Genomic DNA, 21,698 nt, shown 5'->3' with positions numbered 1-21,698 from the left:
TCTAGCTTTCTGAATCAAGAGGAGCTTTTCTGCCGTGTCGGTGTCTACTAGTCAACCTCAGAGCTCTATCGAAAATTTGCTGACTTTAGTGTAGAAGTGGGATGGTTTTGCTTTTGAGTTGAGGCTAACTCCAACTTAGAATTGCGATGACTTATATATCAGAGGCTGAGACTTGGATTATTTCCCTGTTCGTCCGCCTCGTGCTCCGTACGTAAGGGCTTGGCTATTCAGAAAAGCTTAATTCATAGGGCTCACTCATGTCTAGACTTCAACATCACCACAAGCCGGAGGAGATTCCCAATCAATGTGTCACTACCCAATAAGGTTCATTGCGTCTATTCATTAAGGAGCCCGAGGGAAAAGGGGCCGAAGCTTACCGACGCCTGCCCGGTGTGCCGGCCACGAAGCCCCACTCTTCTGCCGAACTGCGGGTCTGATCCGGCGCGGGCTTTCCGGGGTTCAGGATCGATGACAGCGCAACACTTTAAACACATTCTGGCACAGAAACCTTCGATCGCTGGGCACAAAATGAGTTTGGGGCTGAAGTACCAGTGTTTTCGTCATTGTGAGACTTGATGTCGACACTAGAGACCAGCTAAGTCCAGATCACCTCCTCGCAGAAGGTTGCCAAGGTGCAATACCAAGAATACCAAGAGACCGCTAAGGACTAAATCATATCTTGTCGCCGCGGTTTTCCTGTCGAGTCAATCACGTCTTTTCCTTGGTAGATCGCATCATTTTCGGGACTCAACAGCTCAAAACGCGTTTTGCCCTCAACGTTCCGACCTGAATTTTCGACAGCAATTGAGTGATTTGCGACAAGCAAGCATCAAGCACTGCCACGGCCAAGGGTCTAACGACTGCGAAATTTATGATGTGATCAACCCAACGCTGACTTTCAGCGCACCCGATGAGCAATCTCAACATTGGCAGTGGTTGACTGGCTTCATTTTGGCGCAATCGAAGGGTCTTGGCTGCTTCACTCCTGGGGCTTTGTGGTTAAGGCTGCCTCTTGTGTGGAAAGAAGATGACCACCCTCCGCGAAGCTCTTGAGCGGAGGCTGGGCATGCATAGAACCCATTTACTTGAGTGGTTTTGCGCTAGAAGGAGTTTTCGGGAGACAATGTTTGCAATGGAAGGCTTAAAACCGTACATGTCCTCGGCTGACCGTTGTCGTCTCGTGCTTCTTTGCTTTCTAGACGATGCTTTGGAACCTCCACGCCAATATGTCAGAGAAGAAGGAGATAGAGAGCTCGTCGACTCCTCCGTCGGAGCTTGACAACAACGTCGACAGGAAAGATGTCTCAAAAGTCGAGCAGACAGACGAGGAGATCGAGCGGGAAAGGGATCGGATACTTCGCGAGCAAGAGGAACTTCGGAAGCAAGATGCACCTATCATTCCAATCATGTCGTTTTTCAAGAAGAGAAGCGGCTATGACGAGAACGCGATAGCAACTCAACCTTCTGTCTACGATCATCCCTCCACCGCCAAATTCTTCCAACCGCACCCGCGATATGAAAATCTGCACCGCTTCGACCCTACCTTCCGCTGGACATGGGGCGAAGAACTCCGTCTCATCAACAAGCTCGACTGGAAAATCACGTTTTTCGCATGCCTTGGTCAGTTCTTCGATGCATAGTACCGCCCCAACTGCATATACTTACTCCCCTATAGCATTCTTCGCCCTCGACCTGCCCCGCGGAAACTTGAGTCAAGCGAATTCGGCATCATTTCTCGAGAGCCTGGGGATGGACACCAACGACTACAATTTGGGCAATACAGTCTTCCAGATATCGTTTCTATGCGCTGAGCTTCCCTCGCAGATGGTTAGCAAGAAACTCGGTCCCGATCGATGGATCCCATTCATAATGTGTTCCTGGAGTCTAGTATCCGGCTGCCAGTTTTGGCTCAGCGGGAGAACCTCATTCCTTGTCTGTCGCGCGCTACTCGGTATTCTTCAAGGAGGCTTCATCCCGGACATGGTTCTCTACCTCACATACTTCTTCAAGTCAACAGAGCTACCCTTCCGACTCGCCATGTTCTGGACAGTCCGCCGCATCACCGACATTGTCGCACCTCTCCTTGCCCTCGGCGTCCTGCGAATGGATGGCTTCAGTGGTTATGAGGGCTGGCGGTGGCTATTCATAATCGAAGGCATCTTGACCATGTCCATCAGCATTTGGGCATGGTTTATGATGGCTCCGTCTCCAACCCAAACACGAGCACCTTGGCGCCCCAATGGTTGGTTCAACGAGCATGAAGAGAGGGTGCTGGTCAACCGCATTCTGCGCGATGATCCATCCAAGGGCGACATGCACAACCGTCAAGCCATTACTCCGAAGTTGCTTCTCCAGTCTTTGGCTGACTGGGAACTGTGGCCCATCTACATTTTCGGTCTCATATGGGAGATCCCGTCTGGTCCACCCGACCAGTACCTGACATTGACTCTTAGAAATCTGGGCTTCAACACGAACGACACCAATCTTTTGAGCATCCCGCCTCAGTTCCTCGGCGCAATCTTCATGATGATCATGACGTATCTGTCTGAGATTTGGGACTCCAGAGCCTTGTTTGGTGCCTTCACCCAGCTCTGGTACTTGCCCAACCTCATAGCCATGGCGGTACTCCCATCGAACAGCAGTCCCTGGGTGCAATATGCTGTTGTGACAGTGCTCCTGTCTTACCCTTCGCGTAAGTCACTCGACTGAAGACAGCCTTAGAAACATCTGACCCGGATTCTAGCTCATGCAATGCACGTTTCTTGGGCATCTCGTAATTCCCATTCAGTTCGTACTAGGGCTGTATCGGCTGCGTTGTATAAGTAATTTGGCCTTTGTCTGGCACCGAGCAGATAGGAGTCTGATTGTTTCGCAGTATGATGGTACAGCTTGCTCGTGTAATCTACTCGAATATTTACCGTGAAGACGATAGGCCGGAGTGTGAGCATACACGGGTACCCACTCGGTGAACCTATTTCAGCTAACTTCAAGTCTCAGACCGCAGAGGAAATCGCGTGCTCATTGGCATCTGCTGCGGGAACATATGCATTTATCTTCTAGCGAAGATATTCTACGTGTGGTGTAACAGAAAGAGGGAAACAGAATGGAACGCTATGACAGAAGAGGTTAGTTGACCGGTAGTCTCTGAGCTGCTCTGATTAATAGCTAATAACTCTATTAGGAGCGAAATACATACCTGGCTACGACCAAAGACCAAGGAAGCAGTAGGAAAGATGTTCGCTTCAAGCACTAAGTTTCAACTGCGTTCGAGCCATGAAATACGTGCAAGTAAGGATAGGACGGTTTCCTCACAAAATACAAATCCTTTCCTTCCCACCCCCTTGTAGAATTTTTCACAACACAACAGATTGGTGTCTCATGGAATGCCATATCGGTTTCTACTCGATGTATTGTTAGGAAAGAGGGCAGGAGACGGCTACCTGGACATGTAATAACTACATTCACGCTTGGCTGTGAGATACCTTGGCCCTTGCAAGTCCGACTGTCCGAATGGAAGATGTTCCATCATCTTGCGGCATCCTACAAGGCAACTTCAGAATAAGTGCACGTTTATCCATCTAGATGCGCATGTGACATCTCTGGTAGCTCAAAGGGGCTTGCACTTCAACAATACTCCGGCAGACCATTTCGCTCTGTAACAAGTTGGGACGAGGTGCTTCTTTGCCAAAAAAATCTCTTCGAAGATGAGACAGGTATTGCATTGACCACAGGAAACTGGTATTCTCGCCTAGCTATTGCGGGACGATTGCCGGTCTCAAAGGGTGGCCGGCGGTTGCGTGGCCAGAAGAAAGTACTTTTTGAGGGTCGTGTTCGAAGATTCTTCGAGGGGGATGAACCCCTCGAGCACAGTACGCATCAGGTAAGACTTTACATCATGTAAAGTAATGAGCTATCTGTTCGAAGCGAGTGCTTAAGGCATTCCTTAGATGTTTCTTTCAAATTCAACCTGGATTTATTACATGGTGGGTATTTAAAGACCGCAAGCTCAGCCACAGCCTTTTTGAGTTGTCTATGTTTCCTGATCTCTAATGATTCTTTGACCCAACGCCTCTCCAGCTACTCAAGCTACCACACCTTTCACTCAACGTCGGCCGTCGTGACGCGAGGTAAACCTCCAATGATCCAGTCCAAGGCACTCGGGCAAAGTTCGTCAGTAATGGTTTGATCGACGGAGAGTGATGTGACAATGTCTGGTGCTGGTAAAGGGGTGAAGGTTAGAATTAAGACTTGGTCCGTCCGTCTTATTGCCCCATTTTGCACAGCTGACATCGGGTGAAGACATTCACGTAGTCCAGAGAGCCGGGGTCTCGGATACTGCGGGTCGTCTGACCAGATAGCACCGAGTTGGAGCTCGATGCCAGGACTAGTTTCGCCCTCCATCTGAACAAGGCAATGAAGGAGCAAGTATAGGTCGTCAGCAAACCAATGAGAGTTCATCATAACCAGACGTATATCCAATCGACCACAAACTCCACAGCCGTCTCGTTCCAGCGCAGCATAAAGCGCGATCTTCTTGATTTCTCCCAGATGATTGTTCGTGAATCGGTGGAAATTTTCAAGCCCAGATCTTGAATCAGACGGCCGAATATTCAGCGTCTGCCAGAGCAATGGTTCAAAGAAGCCTTGCCATTCTTTCGAAACAAGCGTCTAGCTTGCCATCGGATGCTTATGATCGTCCGAGGTCATTGTCTCCAACTCCTCGAAGATCATGAGTCGTAGCTCTGGCGGAAGACAGGTCCAGCGATTGGCCTTGGGTTGAAAACGAGACATTTTGACCCTTGGTGAGCGGGGGTTCTGGGGAATTGAAAGTGAGGTTGCAGTTTTTCGTGTATGAAAGTGCACTGAATCTCCTTGGGGTCGGCCTGCTTATATGCTTTATCTTGCATCTTAGGTCGTCAAGGTTGCATGTCATGCGGACCCGTGTGGAAGACCTCTCTGCTTTTGTCGTGACCGTTTACAAATTCAAATCCGGAATGGAAAATGATTCTCAAGGTGTTCATAAAGGTTACAGATCTCGAATGATCACTTCGAACCATCCATCATAGTGCCTCCTTGGCATCTGAGCCATTGAAAGTGCACATCGAGCAAGGTCGTCAAACGCGCCAACTTCGATGGCAGAAACTTGTTATTCGTTTTCTTCTTACGGCGAGTTTTTATACGACAAGGCATTTGTATTGATGAGCTAGATAAATCTTTACTGGGAGTCTACCGTGGCCCGTTCCCTCATAGACCACACATCCCTCAAATCATCTATAATTCTCTGTATCTCTCCATAACCCATGCGGTCACGCATCTGATGTAGTACCAGCTTTACTAGGTCAATGTCCTCCTTGGAGGTGACAGAGTAGCCTAAAATCAGCATGGGCCATGCACCCAAATAGCAACGTGTCCAGATTTCGTATGCTTCTGGGCGACGCAAGATAGATAGAGCACGAACAACCTGCCATCGAGTTGTTTGTAGAAATGGTGAGGTGGTGCCACCGGTAATTCCTAAGAGCCCTGCCTCTCTCGTCGACGGTGTTGAGATAGAGTACTCTGTAATGTAATCAAGAAGAAGAGACGCAGCTAAAACGAAGAGCGTAATTGCGTCCCTCTGAAACCTTTCGGACGGAGTTGAAAACGGGACACTGCCGGTTTCTGCTCTATCCGTAGTGACGAATTCTTCCCATGGCTTGATCTCCTGTAGCAACCTCGTCACAGTATCCGCGCCGGGGTATTCAGGAGAGTTAAGCAAATCAATTATAACTGTTATGAGACGGTATAGACGTAGTGGAAGCCCGAGAACAAGACTCGAATCCGAGAATAGCGTGTTGATCAGCTTATTGTCCAAGAAGCTCTCTGATTGAGCCATGAAATGCGGATCGATGTGGAAGTTTGGCGCAAACGGTTTTCTTGCGGCTAGAAGAAAGGCTTGGTACAGGACACTCTCTGTTGCTAGTCTGTGGAGCGTGCTGGACATGGACAAAGGCGAGCTTTTGTCTTCGTAACGTAATTTCAGTAGACTCATAGCACCATCGACGTGTTTCCTGGCGTCAAGAGACGTATCTGCGCCCCAGAACTGCAGATTGTAAAAGTCAGTGTTGGGGTTGTCGTCTGGGACGGACGGAGATTGGCTCACATTATAGAGGTAAAGATATACCACCGTCGTCAGAAGTGTGTCGCTTGGGCTTTCGTGAGAAGAGCCTAGATCTAGGATCGAACGATTGACTGACTCGATGGCCCGCAAATAGTACCGCAACGCGGTACTGTGATATCGGCAGTTCTTGGTGAGCATGAATTTATTGGAGGCGGAATTGGCCAGAACAGCATATTTAACGCTGTCGCAACTCATCATCATCCCCATGACCTGGGTCCCGTAGTCCTCCAGGTCAGCTTCGGTAACTGTGGGCAACAACAGAGCAGTGACCAGCACGTTGAGATAGTGATGTGACAAGTCATGCTCAATCTCCGGCAATTCTCTATGTCCAAAGGACATGAGAGAAAGCTCGTCACACGATGACGGTGTTGGTGATGGTGGTGATGGGCCTTGTGACGCATGCTTCTCAGACGCTGTCAGTCGTTTGCCGCGAAAACGCCTGTCGTGGAGCTGATCGGAGGACGGCCACGCACAATCGCGGCCTGAAGCAGCGCAGTTTCGGCAACAGGGTCTTTCTTCCCCGCATTTCACCTTTCGCTGTCTGCCTACAGGGGGTTCAGTGATACTCGGAGACGAAGGAACAGGTCATTTACAAGTGGTACAGCCGGTTTTTGTCCGCAGTCTTGCCCTCGGCATCGTGGTAAAGAGACTGATCGCTATCGCTATCGCTGTCGCTGATTGAGTCGGTTGGAGACTTGGTTAAGCTACGTTACGACTGCTTCAGTCGACATCAGAGACCAGTGGGATAAGAGAAATAAATCGCAGGTGGTCATTTCTTATCAAAAAGCATCAACAAACCCCGCACTCATTATCTTTGTGGAGCGCCTAATCACACAGGTGGGTTAGGCTGCATCCCACAGCAACCTAGACCCCTGAAAGTCCGGGGAAGCTGCCGAACGTGCCAGTTTTCGGCAATTCGAGTTTTTGTCTAAGAAGAACAGGTTGCAGAACTGCTAAATTACTCATGTATCTTGAAAATGATATCTCATTGACTACAGCATCATCGAAAATGGAAAGTTGACTGCCCGACCGACTGCATGCAATTCCAGATGAAAAGCATGCTATGCATCGCGACGAACAGCGTCATTCTTTTACTCTTACTGCTGAATAATCCTGGACACCATCTCAGACGCAGCGATCGTATCTTCGTCTCGGAAGTGTTTGCCTGCGAGCTGCAACGCAATGGGAGCGTCCTTGAAATCTGCTGGAGTATCTTTGGTTTGGAAGCTTTCTGTTAGACAAAGCCTAAGGAGGGTAAAAGCCGATTGACTCACATTTCTTGTACTCTCGCTCGTCCTCGGCAGAGCGAGGCTTGTAATCCTCCTCCACAACATCGATGGCTGGATCAACGTGGATTCCCGTCGGAAATATCACGCTTGGCTGATCTAGAATATTCCAGATCGTAGTGTAATGCCAGTATTGCGCCTCGCCCAATCTTGCAGGAGGGCCCACGTACGCTGGACACAAGATGAAGTCAACTCCGCGATCCTTCATGGTTTTGTGATAGCTGCGACCAGGTCAGTCTACATCGCTCAGACTGTCATGGGTATATGTATGGAATGAATAACTCACTCGTCCCTAAAATTGTCTCGTCGAACATTCAGTTCCCAGTTCTCTCTGATAGAAAGTGGTTCAGGCTTTGAGTACGCGAATGCCCATTCTGTCAAGGATGCAACAGGTTCACCGCCCTTCCCCAAGAGTTCTCTTTGAGTTGCAGCTGCATCAGGGAAGTAGAGCGTCTGAATGATTTCGGCTCCCTCCTTGTGGTTGTATGGCTCAAAGTCAACAACCTTGATTCCGGCATCTTTGAGCTTCGCGACCGCGTGCTTCAGGGCGCGCGTAACAGGCGGATGAGGGTGGGCCATCCTACCAATGGCACATGTCAGTATTGAATCCAACGTTAGGGCAGAGGCACTTACCCATCATCCCAAATGACACCTATCGTGAAGTCTCCAGATTTGAACGGCTCGCGTCGTTTCCAGGGCAAAGGTACAAGCTGGGTCTCTTCCTCCCAAGGCTCCTGATCGATGATGACCTTCTGGAACAGGTCGAGGTCTGCAATGCTGTTGGCTAATGGGGACAGCACGCAGCGAATGCTCTCTTGCCCGAGCCCAGGTATGCAGACCCCTTTGTACGGATTGCGCATCGCGGTCGTACGAACACCGTAAGAACCGCAAAATGCAGCGGGTACTCTCACAGACCCGCCAATATCTGTGCCAATGCCCATTACTGCACACCGTAGGCCTAGCGAAGCACCTTCTCCTCCGCTAGATCCGCCACTCGTGAGGTTTCGGTTGTAGGGGTTCACCGTCGTTCCGTATATAGGATTGCTGCAGTCAAGATGCTGTTGAAATCTCTGGTTAGCATTGATCTCAATCAACAGTATCCCAAATGTAACCCGGGCGCTTACCATGACACTTTGAGGCTCGTTCGTCCGAACGTGGAACACCGCTCCGGCAGCTTTTGCCAGACGAATGACTAGAGCATCTTCATCGGCCACATTGTCGGCCCATGCAACATAGCCAGAGTGAACTCTGCGGCCTTTCAGGCTCATATGCTCCTTGGCGGATATCGGTACCCCGTGCAAAGGCCCAACGAGCTTCCCGGTTTTCTTGAAGTGCGCATCCAGCTCCTCAGCAGCAGCCAGTGCATCTTCAACCATGAACTCAGTAGCAAAGTTCACGAGTTGATGCGCAATGTGACCTCTTTTCAAGAAAGCCGTGACAGTCTCGACCGCAGTGAGCTTGCCTTCGGCCATCTGACTCGTCAGCTCGGCCGCGGTACTCGCCGTGATCTGCAGCTCGCGCGGTGTCAACTGTCCACAAGATTCAATGAACTTAGACACATTAAGCTGGCTGGCGGGTGGTAGCTGGTCTGGAGGAAGCAGCCATTCGGGTTTCAGTGACTTTTGCAGGATTTGCCGACAGGCCTCGGCCTTGATCTCCCATTGTGCTGGAGACATTTTGGCGTGACTGACAAGGTGCTTTGGCCGTGACGGGTGAAAGCAGTATGACTGGACTTCGTGATTCAATTAACCTAGTGGTCTTTGCACGACAGATATAATTGAACTGCACTGCCAGTTGGAGCTCCCCCAGTAAGCACAGGTCCGCATATGACCCCGCTGGCGAACACTATCAGTGCCGCGTTCCTGTTCCGTTAGTATCAAATGACATGCTTCCGTCATCCAATCAATCACTGATGATATGCCGAGATGACGAAAAACTTCAACACTGATGCAAGGATTGCATGGTGATCACATGGGATGTACGACAAACAAGAAGCATTCTCAACACCCCGCGTCGGCTGTATTCTTCCCCTCCCCAGGTGATCATGGTTTGCGGCAAGAAATCCCCGGCTCATCGCAATTATCAGTGATTGGATAGAGCCGGTCCGTTATCAATGATTAGCCTCAGCTGCACTCGCAATTACATGTGATTGGTCAATCAGACCTCGAAGCTCCCCATTTTAGATTATGCCTGAAGCTTAATGTTGCATTTCTGTATCCATCAACAGCCAAACCCCTGAGCACATACCATCATGACAGAGACCCTTATCCAGAGGCCTGGGATTCATATCAGACTGGCCGAGCCCCAGTATCTCCATGTCACCGAGACGCTATCGTTCGCAATTGGAAGACATTGGTCAGATGGCGTTCGTCAACTTATCATGATCAGACGCATCTTTCTTGTATCCCGCCATTTGACTATCTCGTGGACAGAGGCTGATTGATGCCCGCCGCCAAGTTTCAACTCTTTCGTCTGCACTGCTTGATAAAGCGTCTGTGCCTCCACATCGTGCATGACAACTCTGTTGCGAACCAGCGAGCCTTTTCCAACACCTTCTTCTTGCCTGAGTGTCCGGACTGTCTCGTCCGATCATTCGTCCTTACTTCACCCTGTCCCCAGGATATTCGAACATCGCCACTAAGCCAGGCCTACCGTCGGGAAGGTCTTGGCCGTCATGGGTTCCTCCGATGAGCCGTCAGCGCCGCCATCGGGCTTTGTTCCCGGAACCGTCCATCTCGTCGATCTTGAGGGGACAATGGCATCTCGTCATGCCGCCGGGGGTGCTCGGGATGTTGTGTTGATCCCGACACCTTCGAACGATCCCGATGACCCTCTCAACTGGTCGCCTCGGAGAAAGGCGCTGCTTCTGAGCTGCCTCTGTGTGTAGGTTCTCGGTTCGGTATCAACTTCAGACCGCCGCTGATGAATGATGTCCCAACCGGTAGATATTGCCTTTCCATCGGCATCGCCTCGGCGGCTATCTACTCGATCCTCGTACCCATCTCTGCCGCAACCAACTTAACGTTGGGCGATCTCAATGCCGGTACTGGATACATGTTTCTGACTTTAGGATGGGGTTGTTTGGTTTGGCAACCACTGGCCCAGAAATACGGCAAGCGACCAGTCTATCTGCTAAGCCTGCTAGCAACATTGGTAAGCCATCCCTTCTCAACGGCTGATGAATCTGGAAGCTGAAGTCTTGTCACCGCAGTTGATCATGGTGTGGGCTCCTTACGCAACGACGGGTAGCCAATGGACAGCCAACAAAGTTCTTGAAGGCTTTTTTGGAGCACCAATAGAGTCCCTTTGCGAGATATCTATCGCAGATGTGGTATGCTACTAGAGATTTCAACTTCCCCTTTGGGGAATCTACTACTGACAAGTACGTGTAGTGGTTCACACACGAGAGAGGTACTTACATGGGCTTTTATGCTCTCTTCCTTTTCGGCAGTAACTTCCTTGCCCCTGTTATTGCTGGATTCATCAACGATGGTCAAGGTTGGGAATGGGTCTTGGTACGTCGGCGAATCATATCTTGATGATGTGTATGGTTGTTTGATGTTAACATCTGAGTGACTAGCACTGGTGCGCTATATATTGTGGTATCGGCTTTCTCATCTGCTTCTTCTTTATGGAAGAGACCAATTATCAGCGTGTTACGGTGCTGAATGCCGAGATCTTTGCTGGCGATGGAACAGAGTCGTCAGCTGAGAAGGGAGCCAAGACTCAATCCGATATCGACAATGTCGCCCCCATCCAGCCAGATGCCGATGAAACTTCAAAGGCGCCATCGCCAAAGACGTTCATGGACAAGATCAAGATATTCCGGAAGCAGGATATGAATCTCCAGTTGTCACTTAAGACGATGGCAATTCGTCCATTTCTCTTCTTGTCTTTTCCGGTCATCGTGTTCTCTGGATTTATGTACGGAGCTATCCTCTGTTACTTCAACGTTCTCAACGGCACTGCCTCTCTCATCTTGTCAAGCCCGCCCTACAACTTCCGAGCCAGCATTGTGGGTCTTTCGTATGTCTCCTGCCTAATAGGAGTTGCAATTGGGTACGTCAGATGAGGTTACTTTGGGTTCGCAGACAGAACCGCTGACTCGAATTGCAGAACGTTGTATTCCGGCCATCTTGGCGATGCGTTCATCCTTTGGAAAGCCCGACACAACAAGGGTGTCATGGAGCCTGAGTTCCGCCTCTGGCTCTTCTGCGCACTGATGGTGGTCATCCCCGGCTCCCTGCTTCTGTGGGGAGTCGGTGCGGCCCACAAGGTGCACTGGTTCGGCTTGGTGTTTGCAATGGGGGCCTTGAGCGGAGGTGTAACCGCCGGGAGTCAACTTGCCATCACATACTGCATCGATAGCTACAAGGAACTCGGCGCTGATGCAATCGTTACAGTCATTCTTATCAGGAACACGATGAGCTTCGCGGTGTCGTATGGGTACGTAACTAATGACCTCGGTATCGCCTTGGCGACCTGAATTCGTCATCTAGGTGGCATGCGCTAATCATCAGGTAGTATCACACCATGGGTCACGAATATGGGCTGGCAGAATGCGTTTCTGGTTGCAGCGTTTGCTGCACTAGCTCAGATTTCACTTTTCTTCTTGATGATCAAGAAGGGTCGGGGCTTCCGCCAGAAGAGCGTTGCTAGTTATTGGAGATATCGAGAGCACGAATGAAACTTGTCGTCACCAAGACATGTGCCATGGCCCACTAGTGCCGGGCCAAGCATGATATAGAGTTTTGATTTTAGTAGTGCGGTAGCATCTAATGTGGATAATTGGAAAGTCGGCGAGACATTACGCTAGTTTTGCCCCTGAATGGAAAGCTCGAGGGGCATGAATTGATACTCCTTGATCGACTAGTCTAAGAATTTCAGCTACCATTGCGGCCTTTATTGGCAGACGAAGGCTTTCCAACTACAGAGTCATTTGGAGCACAGAATGTGCAGGAGTTACGACGTGGGCCAGAATTATTTTACAAGTGACAAAGTTTGTATAGTCCCATTATGCTGTGGTATCGAGGACCAGAAATTGTGAGGTTTAGACAAATCAACGCTCCAGGACAAATCATGATACACTCTATATGCAAGGAAATCCAGAATTGATACGATAAACGGGCAGTGAGTGTGACAAGAGAATCCTTCCACAGAAAGCGTTACCCTTCCCACGAGCGTTGACGGCAGCGTCTTCCAAGTGCAGTCTCCATGTCCTGGACAGTCAGACCTGTACACTAGTCCCTCTCATTGACAGACATCTCCCACGCTCTAGCGCCCTTCCTCGATCGGGTTCGTCCAAGGCGGAATCTCTCGGTTCGTGAAGTGCAGTCCTAAAAAAGGCCTCGTAGTCAGTCTCCTGACCGTTTTCGTCTCGTATAAATATGCGCTTTTTTCGCTCGAAAATTCCACAAAACCAGATACAGGAGCCAGCGAACACCTGGGCTCAGACCAAGCCAAGCTTCGCCCGGGCGACGTCTTCCCTGTTCCAGTCCCGGGACAAAGGAACGTCGTCTCTCACAGATTCGTTGTTGTTGCTGCTGCCGCCTTCGGCATCGAGGGGGGACAGCTCCATCTGGACGGCCTTGGGCATATCGGCGGACATACCGAGCCAGCCACCGGCGATCATGGCAACAGTAGTGCACAGCTCGGTGCCAAAGAGAAGAATGAGCTTGGTGGCGAAAGAACCCATGACGGGATCGAGGCTAGAAACTCGGTTGAAGGCGTAGGTGGTCGTGTAAGTCAGGTGAACCAGGTGGAAGGGCATGCCAACAACGGCGGCGCGAAGCATGAGCATTGCAGGGCGGCAGTTCGGGGAGTTGGCCGCACGAATGCGCTTGAAGGTGGGCCACATCCAAACGCAGACTCCGATTAGAACACAGAGTTCAAGACAGTTGCCGATCTTGTTCAGCATCGCATTCATGACTCCCTTCTTTGGGTCTGGGGATCCTCCGTAGGTCGCGATGGCGATACCGCCAGTGTTGATAAGATGGGTAACGCCCAAGATAATCTTCTCAGTCCAGCGCTTCGGAGGGGCAGGGAGAATGATGTTGCTAATTTTCTTGTCAATTGAAACTCTCCCGTTAATCTGGAAATCATCTTACGCTTCATAGACAATGCCAATCAGTGTCAGTGTCAAGCAAGCAATGCTGGCGGCGTTGGTCATGATGTTGACCTCGTTCGGTAGCAAAGGGTCGTGTCGTTTCACAATTTGCCAGATATCGGCGATGAATCTCGCAGCAAAATGCGACAGGAAGATCGGCCAGCAGACCATGCCCTTTTTGCCGTGCTTCCAAGTGATCCATACTGCTGGCGGAAACATAATGGCGTAAAGGGCCAGTTCTGCGATGGCCAGGTTGACGACATTACTCGACACCGGGGGGAAGTTTGCGGTCGAATGCTCAGACATTTTGATGTTTGTTGGATCGTTCGGCTTCGAATAAGTCGGACTGTGGTAGCTGTCGCTGTCGAGAATGTCGAGTTGGTCCGGGGTATGCAAACAGATAAAGCACTCTGGGGTATCCTGCTTGATAAGATTGAGGACGCTAAAGCTTGCCAAGAGCTGACGAGATGGTGATGAGGTCGAAATGAATCCTGACCAGCGGTAGCTAATGACTATTAAAGAAATAGCAAGACTTCAGATCGAGTCATTCTCCATGACGACGTTTGAGTCTAAAACAAGTTCAGACTGTACAACAACAGAAGATCACTGACGCGATAACAAAATCTTCGTGTCTGGAATACTACACAGCCTGGAAATGGGACTCTGGACAATCTGGTGTTCCCCACCCGCGAGAGCGAGAGCGAGACCGACTCGCGCGCGACCCCATGGTAATTCAACGTCCTTGCGTCGCTATGTGCGATGCACGGGTAGCGCCGAGTGGAGCATCCGGGCTTTGACACGGCAGAAGATCCAATCAACACCCGCCGGTAGGTCCCATCCGGGCCGTCGTGCCAGGGCTGCCCCGGCTCGACTACTAAGGATCTGCCATCCGGTGAGAGATTGTGATTGCAACGAGGCGTTTCACGCAGCTTTTGGCGAAGCCAGCCACATCTGTCAGTTCCTGCAAGGACGGTTCGGTAGTTAATCGCACTAGAAAAGTCCACCCTGTCCAGTCTGCCTTGCCCGTGCCTTGCGATGATCTGCCCTACGGTGGGCTAGCGGAGAATTTTATCTGGAGCCAAGCCACCCATCTCAATCAACGTGAACCGGTCTATCTACTGGATCCCACGCAGTCCGGCATTGTGTGGGGGAACCTTCACGATTCCAGATCGACGCTAGGATTGCAAATACCGACGTGGACGAATCAAGAAGCCCAATAAGGGGGGCAGTAGTTGGCAAAGTTCGAATCCAAACAGCCTGGCCGCTCGGTTTCGATAAATCGACGAATCCGGTATCGTTGTTTGGCTCTCCTGAGATGTCGACAATGCTTCGCCTTCCTTCAGATGAGGCGCAACTGAAGGGTGACAGGAACCTCTGCAATAGCGCGCCCCAGTCTTCCTGTAAGCCTTCGTATGTGAAAGTGGTGTCGACCGTACACCTACTTTATTGATATTAATTCCAGTAAGCACCGGCATCGATCGTGCCGAACACATGGATTCGTCAACCACCTACCACTCATCCAATAACGGGATTGAGTTTGCGGTTTTTTGCGAGGCGCAAACACACACACTGGATGACTCTGCCGCGATCCGAACAACCACTCGCTCAGAGGATCTCGTCAACGCCGAAGCCTTATGTGGCTCTTGCGTCTGCCACCTGCCGCAGTCAGGATTCCGGCTTCGCTTTCGCCGTTACTTCAAGTTTGTCTGAAGTTCGAAGCAGCACAGGCCAGTCGTCCCGTCTTTTGTGGCTGGCCTAGAACTACGCGGCTGGACGTTGGGCACGCCCGCAGCGAAGCGCGCCGTTACCTCTCACTTCGCTTTCGCTGTTGTGGGGAGAGCCAGGGTATCTCCGGCACGTCAGCGCTTCGGCCACTTGGGTTCGGTGATTTCACGTTGTATCCGTCGATGGTAAGTTTCTGATTTTCAGCTGCAGGTTTGACAAATAACCTTTTTTGTTACTCCCTGCCAATGTGACCGTTTATCCCATCTTTTTCAGACTACTTACGCAACATCGACGGTGCTGGGCATCGACGCATCAGTCTTCACAGCGACTGCGAAATCAACGTCGGCAAGTTGTAACGCATAACGGAGGTCCTGAAGAGGAATGTCGTCGTGGAAGAACCTTGATTCCTTCCGCCTTGGCGTTGATTTTGTGTCTTCGCCAAGTCCTGGGGTTACTGTCGCTACCTGTGTTGCAGGTCCTACTGTTTCGTGCATTATCATACAAGTGTACCTGCCAATCCAGGCATGGGTTTCCTTAACTCCGCAGCGAGAAATTCCGACAACATCTCCGGCAGGACTAAGTGTTACCTCTGGGCCATGCCAGCCACTCGTCAAAACGGTGATCTTCCTTGAAGTGGCTGTTTATATCTGCCAAGAGTTGACTTGACCATCCGCGAAAGAACCAATAGTCCTTGTCCAAAACCGCGATGAACACGTTCAAGTACGATAGCAATACCAATGCATATGGCTCGGTCCGCCGCAGATCATCAATGACTGACTCCGGGATGGAGTATGTCCATAGGAGGCAGGCGCTGACTTCAACCTGCAAGTCCACGTTGGCCAAACCGATGCAACTCCTCTCAAGAGACGATATCATTGCGTCGTAGTCCGCGCGGTTCGGGATCGGGTGTTGCTGAGAGCGGTAAAGAGACCGGAGGTGTGACAGGGCATCAAACGTGTCTCGTGGTAAACGGGTTCCTTGGAGGCTTGGACGGGTATTGCTGCAACACCAGGTGGGTACAACATCAGCATGTGATCCCGATAAACAGCTTCTTGCAGTGCCCAAAGTTGCTTACGCTTCAAGTGCCCCAATCATGGGTATGTCGTGTGTCATTGCAGCCAGATCGCTCTCTCTAATCCTTACCGTCCAACCCTCGAGGATGGCGCGAACACCTCTCATGATTGATAGGAGGTTGACCACATCCGATATCGACGTATTCGCATTTGAACTGTTTCCTGGACACGTGGCCGGCGTGCATGCCCGAGTATTGACTACAGACGAGAAGCAAAACATGGCTTTCCAGTTGTCCTCGGCGACATTCGATAACAGGCTGCGAAACGTCTCTTGTCCTTTGTCGTAGTGGTACGCACTCCGGGTAAGGTACAAATGTCGTTCGCCTGCGGGCAACATGGAAGCTTTGTGGAGAGCTGCTATAGCGAGAAGCCCATGCATCACAAAGCCATGTCGACGTCCCTCTCTCGGAAACACTTCACGCCATACATGTCTAACGGGGTCTCGATAGCTCATAGTGTCGCATGTCAGGACACAGTAATGGTGCATCAAGTCGATGTCGGTAGTCCAAGAGTCGTCAGAAATTGTCGAGGAGACCGGAGAGGCTATTCTTGGATATTTCGGAACAAGATCAAGAAAGTCGGTACTGCCATCGTTGGGAAGGGATCTCTTCCTAGCACTTCCTGGAGACTCGGGTATCTGATTTGACGCCTGTCTCTTGGGAAGACCGGGAGTTTCCGATGTTGGTGTTTCCAATCCCGTTGGTTCGAAAGGCCTAAGATATAGAAGTCAGGTACTTAAACGCACTACGGCGAGGGCAACGTCGGGCTTCACCTTAAACAGGCATGACAAGTCGAAAGATTGTCCTGGGTCGTCGAGCTTCCATCACTGACAAAGCTGCAAACAATTCTGTATCTTGTGCAATTGAAACATGCCGGATGACGCTCGTCGCACTTTATTAAGACCGTGTTAGCGGGTATCCGTCTTGCCGGGGGCCACAATCCATTGGTAGAATCTCGCAATTGGTAGGAGGAGGGAATCAGGAACGCGCATCCTTAACGCCGAAAGCCTCCACTATCTGTGCGCTTTGGTGGGTTCCAGCAACACAGAGGGACTTGTACCAGTGTCGTACCTTGACTTTGCGCTGCTTGCATTGGCGACAGCCGAATCGAGACTTTGTATGTGTCCGCCGAGTTGACATGATGGAGTGTAGGTGACGACGCATGAGATGGGAAGACGAATGGGGGGGCGCGCTTGAAGTAAAACGAATGATCTCGGGTTCTCGTGCGTGGATCATCCCGAATCCGAATACTCGAATCGACTGCGCCCGAGTCAAATCACCGGAGCCAAGACCGCGCAGTGGACAATGCGAACCCGAAATATTTAGTACAGACCAGGCCTATGAAATCCACAGTCAGTGAACCGAAACTTTGTGCTGTCTGATCCAACAGGCTTCATCGACGGTACTGTTCTCTGACAAGCCAAGCATTTCTTAACGAACTACGACAGTCTTATCACAAAAGAAGTAATCAAAATTGTAGGCAACCTGTAGTTTGAAGCTTTACTCCATTGGTTGTTATAAATCCAGAACACTTGTGCTGCCACATTTGTTGTCCGAGGTATGTCACCAATCTTTCTCGAAGTCATCCTTCAGTATCTGCGCGTTTGCTCCAACTCCAGCAGCGGAACCAGCACCCATAGCGACAGACACCTGCTTCACCTGTGTGGCACAGTCGCCAGCCGCAAACACGCCTCTTCTGGTTGTCTCTTGCATATAGCCCGAAATCGAGACATCTCCAGTTTGCGTAGTTTCCAAACCAAGTTGCTCTGCGAAACCCCCGTTGGGAACTGTGTCAGCCTTGTGGAAGAGGAAGCCAAACGACGACGTTGTTCCATCCTCAAACTTGACAACCATTGAAGCATCGCTATTGTAGCCCAAAGTATGGAGTCTCCGAATCTTTCGGTCGTCCACTTTTAGACTGTGGATTTCGGCTGCTTTGTGTACATCGCCAAGGGTCAAGGATCCGGTACCATTGGTCAACAGGCATATGTTTGTCGAAAATTGCCGTGCAAGTTGACCGCACGAGATCGCGTCGGAAAGCTTGATACTACTGGTTGAAGTGAGAAGAACAGCTGCGTTGACGGCACCGAACTTTTCAAATCCTGAACGGTGCATGCAGTTGAATCTGTCCATCTGTAAGTAATAAGAACGATCTGTAGCCTTTGGGAGCACTGACATTCCATTCCCCCAACATTCTTTGTATCCCGCGATATCTGGCAGCACATCACGAGTGCCTGTCGCCAAAATCACCTTTCTACTTTTCCAACACCGTCCGTTCTCATCTTCTACCTCGAAGACGGGATCGGCCTCACGAATAGTTCTGGCCGCTGTCTTGGCAAACATGATGGTCTTGTACTTTCGTTGCAGCTCTGCCTTCAGCCCATTTCGAATCAAAGATGGACTATCCTGGTCGTGAGCTCCGCCGATACGAGAGACGTTGTGCGCCTTCCAGTCTCCCGAGTCAAACACTACGGCGCTTCGAAGAACCCTACCGAGAGATAGGGCCGCAGATAGACCCGCGGGACCGGCCCCAATGATGCAGACATCGAGAACGTTTCTGAGGACGTGTGGTGTCATTGTCGAGTCTGAGGCCATGATGCAGAGAAACAGGAAAGCCGTAGAGTATGCAAGTATAGCCGAGGAGAATGAGAAAGTTGGCGATGGGTAGGTAGATATTTGCAAGCGATTTGGTGATTTGTACGGTCCTTGTCTCACGTCAGACGATCGACGAACCACGCCGTGAGGGACATTAGGGAAGGATTGAAAGTTCAGAACTTGTGGCGCTCTTCCTCAATATACTAGTCGGAGACTTATCTCAGTCTTGGCTGGCCACGTAGAGGGGCAGCTACAAAAGGGTCCGAACCGTTGGCTTATTGGATAATATGCTAACTACAAACAGAACACGACAAATCCTACCGATAACCGCTCTGACTTTATTCGCTGCTAGGGATGACGTTGGATTCGAATGCGAACACGCTAGCCATATTACTCCATCTAAGGTCCCGAAATGATGTGTGCTAGTTGTGGCTCCAGTCATTTTCAACAACCAAAAGAGAATCCTCAAAATCAAGTTCCTTCTGCTAGCGATTGAAAATATAGTTATGCCATGTGCATCTTGTATTGAACATGGATAAATACGTGGAGACAAGACAGATATTAATAACACTCCAAAAGCTCATGACTGCATTATGGGATCAATATTTGCACTGTCCTGAAGCTTCAAAATGCCAATGAGCCTCCTCACTTCGTCAATGATGCGAATGCATGGTGGACGATCAGCATCGCTCGCGTATTGGGCATAATCTTGGCTCCGAGGATTGCTGTGCCAGCCCCTCTGGCGCTCTTCCAAGACCTCCAGTAAACCCATGAAAGAGCTCTTGCTTGCTCCATCCAAACCATAAATCTCCGTCTTGACGGCTTTGTTAGCTAAAATCATCCATTCTAGCGGATGCATCTGTATGCTGAACCCCGGGGCGCTAGATGGCGCATCTGTCGATGAAACGACTCCGTCTGACCCCAAGCCCTGGAATTCAATGGCTTTGGTCTGGTTGAGTCGAGTGGCTGTTGTCGCCTCGGATTCGATAGCCTCAAGCACGGATCCGTATTGTCTTGCTATAGACATCATGAGGCCGCCTAAGAGTGACATGTTCTGCGTGGCGGAGAGAAATCTCGTCGGACAGATCGGACAGTGGATGATGTCTCTTGCCTTTACCATCATCCCTCTCAAGAAATGGAGACCTGAAGGGAACGCCATCTCCTCGTTCGCCTGCATCTGATCCAGCATAAGGTACAAGCTCGCGAGGCAGGCTCATGAAGACTGGGTAGAAGGAGCCGCAGTCGACCCAAGCGGAGCATTGTCGGGACTTGAAGCTGTTGTAATTAAGACTCCACCATCTTCAGATAAGGCGTCCAGTCCAGCTTCCGCCTGTTCTTCACAGAGGGTAGTGGTGCTTGAGATTGAATTGTTAGTCGCCCAATTGTGTTGATCGGGAATTGAGTCCCCTGTATATGCGGACGAAGGTGAAGCCAATGTTGCTGTGCTGGACGTATGATCGGAACTGGGCCCGATTGCCGAGAGTTGCGTCCGGGTAGACGGCTCCGATGTACCCGCCTGCCGGTCATCCATCGGGGTGGACACGCCGCATGCGCAGATCTTCCGCCGCGGAGGCCGGCCAATTGGCTTTTGGATGGAATAGAAACACTCTGCTCCAAATCTTGCACATCTGCCGCACTTCGGTCCTTTCCCATCACACCTCACTTTCTTCTCTCCTATCGGGTAGAGGATCAGTTCATGTTTAGCGCCGTTTTTGAAGAGGCGAGATCCACTTACTGTACCGGTCGCAAGATGATCGCTTGGTCGCGGGACCTTGTTCAACTGGTGTTGACTTCATTATGAATTCGCTTGAGTATGTTCAACGGCGTTCATTCTGTAGCCCGGAATGAAATCCAAGGAAGGAGGCTAGCTACAACCTCGAATTTGGCAACTAAATGACAGTCGCGGAGACTTAAATGTGGTTTCATTCGACACTGGCTGCTGTGGAGTGAGTTTGAGCAAGTTGTGACCAATGACAGCGATGGAAAGTGTCCGAGGTCATCTGGCGCAGGGATGACTCGCGTTGAAGGTTTGGCATCTGAGAGCTTCAAGCACTGACGGCAGCTTACAGGAAAGGAGGCCGAAATGGCAATATCGCAATGCCATGCAACCAAAGTATGTAAGGCTGTGGTTAGGACTCAGAGTGCTTATCATATCAAGTTCATGTTATTTCAATCAAGAGTTGCTGAAACTGACCCGCCAAAATTCTAGCAACGAGTTGACGTTGAATAGAACTTCCTAGTGCATTTGCGTTGGCTCAGGACGTGAAAGATCTCCTGGATGCTGACACGGATCCCTTTCATTTTCAATGGAGCCACTCATTTGTGACTTTGACTGTAGATGAAGAACCATGCTTACTGTTGCTCTTCTGTATTTGCTATCATCCCTGCCTTCTCAGCCGGCCTAAGGACTGAGTGCCACTCAGCGTGGTCGGGCAACTCAACTTCAAATGCCTGGTTTTCTCCGCTTTGACAATCCCATATGAGTTACCCAATCGAACAATCTTCTCAGACGTGTCTTTTGCAAAGGTCGCCGCTTGTAGATACATTTTTCTATTCGAACATGCATTTTCCGTCAGGCATCTTGACCAGGGCTTTCAGCAATGACATGGATGGTTCCACCGGGCAACGTTAGCGACGCGTCTCCCAGGTCATTTACCAACACTCCGACTTTTTCTTCGATGATTACATCCACTTTCAGAACCCCCAAAAAGAACTCTTCAGGCGACAAGGAAAAAAAAGCAGTGCATCCCCATATGT

At 50.4% G+C, this 21,698-nt stretch overlaps 7 protein-coding genes across 7 annotated transcripts; 2 read left to right on the top strand and 5 right to left on the bottom strand.

Annotated features, from left to right (window-relative positions):
• Window positions 1–1,226: 1,226 nt before the first annotated feature.
• CGCA056_v002270 (putative transporter) lies at window positions 1,227–3,253 on the top strand (the record flags this gene model as incomplete). Its single annotated transcript, XM_037317529.1, has 6 exons — window positions 1,227–1,620; window positions 1,676–2,692; window positions 2,744–2,822; window positions 2,876–2,940; window positions 2,998–3,125; window positions 3,182–3,253. 6 exons carry the CDS (start codon window positions 1,227–1,229, stop codon window positions 3,251–3,253), a joined length of 1,755 nt encoding a protein of 584 aa, XP_037183005.1.
• Window positions 3,254–5,215: 1,962 nt separating this feature from the next.
• Window positions 5,216–6,496, bottom strand: CGCA056_v002269 (uncharacterized protein; the record flags this gene model as incomplete). The annotated part of the gene is made up of 1 exon (XM_037317528.1): window positions 5,216–6,496. One exon carries the CDS (start codon window positions 6,494–6,496, stop codon window positions 5,216–5,218), a length of 1,281 nt encoding a protein of 426 aa, XP_037183914.1.
• A 250-nt stretch (window positions 6,497–6,746) lies between these two features.
• On the bottom strand, window positions 6,747–9,119 carry CGCA056_v002268 (putative amidase; the record flags this gene model as incomplete). Its single annotated transcript, XM_037317527.1, has 6 exons — window positions 6,747–6,861; window positions 7,259–7,370; window positions 7,432–7,664; window positions 7,730–8,023; window positions 8,077–8,501; window positions 8,568–9,119. 6 exons carry the CDS (start codon window positions 9,117–9,119, stop codon window positions 6,747–6,749), a joined length of 1,731 nt encoding a protein of 576 aa, XP_037183915.1.
• A 998-nt stretch (window positions 9,120–10,117) lies between these two features.
• CGCA056_v002267 (putative MFS-type transporter) lies at window positions 10,118–12,130 on the top strand (the record flags this gene model as incomplete). The annotated part of the gene is made up of 7 exons (XM_037317526.1): window positions 10,118–10,326; window positions 10,389–10,596; window positions 10,655–10,774; window positions 10,836–10,958; window positions 11,024–11,502; window positions 11,560–11,889; window positions 11,968–12,130. 7 exons carry the CDS (start codon window positions 10,118–10,120, stop codon window positions 12,128–12,130), a joined length of 1,632 nt encoding a protein of 543 aa, XP_037183765.1.
• A 762-nt stretch (window positions 12,131–12,892) lies between these two features.
• On the bottom strand, window positions 12,893–13,855 carry CGCA056_v002266 (uncharacterized protein; the record flags this gene model as incomplete). Its single annotated transcript, XM_037317525.1, has 2 exons — window positions 12,893–13,499; window positions 13,551–13,855. 2 exons carry the CDS (start codon window positions 13,853–13,855, stop codon window positions 12,893–12,895), a joined length of 912 nt encoding a protein of 303 aa, XP_037183918.1.
• Window positions 13,856–15,850: 1,995 nt separating this feature from the next.
• On the bottom strand, window positions 15,851–16,453 carry CGCA056_v002265 (uncharacterized protein; the record flags this gene model as incomplete). The annotated part of the gene is made up of 2 exons (XM_037317524.1): window positions 15,851–16,274; window positions 16,350–16,453. The coding sequence occupies 2 exons, from the start codon at window positions 16,451–16,453 to the stop codon at window positions 15,851–15,853; spliced, it is 528 nt and encodes a 175-aa protein (XP_037183916.1).
• A 1,456-nt stretch (window positions 16,454–17,909) lies between these two features.
• Window positions 17,910–18,941, bottom strand: sirT (Thioredoxin reductase sirT; the record flags this gene model as incomplete). Its single annotated transcript, XM_037317523.1, has 2 exons — window positions 17,910–18,471; window positions 18,523–18,941. 2 exons carry the CDS (start codon window positions 18,939–18,941, stop codon window positions 17,910–17,912), a joined length of 981 nt encoding a protein of 326 aa, XP_037183917.1.
• Window positions 18,942–21,698: the final 2,757 nt, after the last annotated feature.

Source organism: Colletotrichum aenigma (assembly GCF_013390185.1).
Source record: "Colletotrichum aenigma strain Cg56 chromosome Unknown KSG_Cg56_contig02, whole genome shotgun sequence".
NCBI classification, from domain to species: Eukaryota; Fungi; Ascomycota; class Sordariomycetes; order Glomerellales; family Glomerellaceae; genus Colletotrichum; species Colletotrichum aenigma.
Note: the sequence above shows the minus strand (reverse complement) of the source record. Positions and strands in the feature narration are given on the sequence as shown.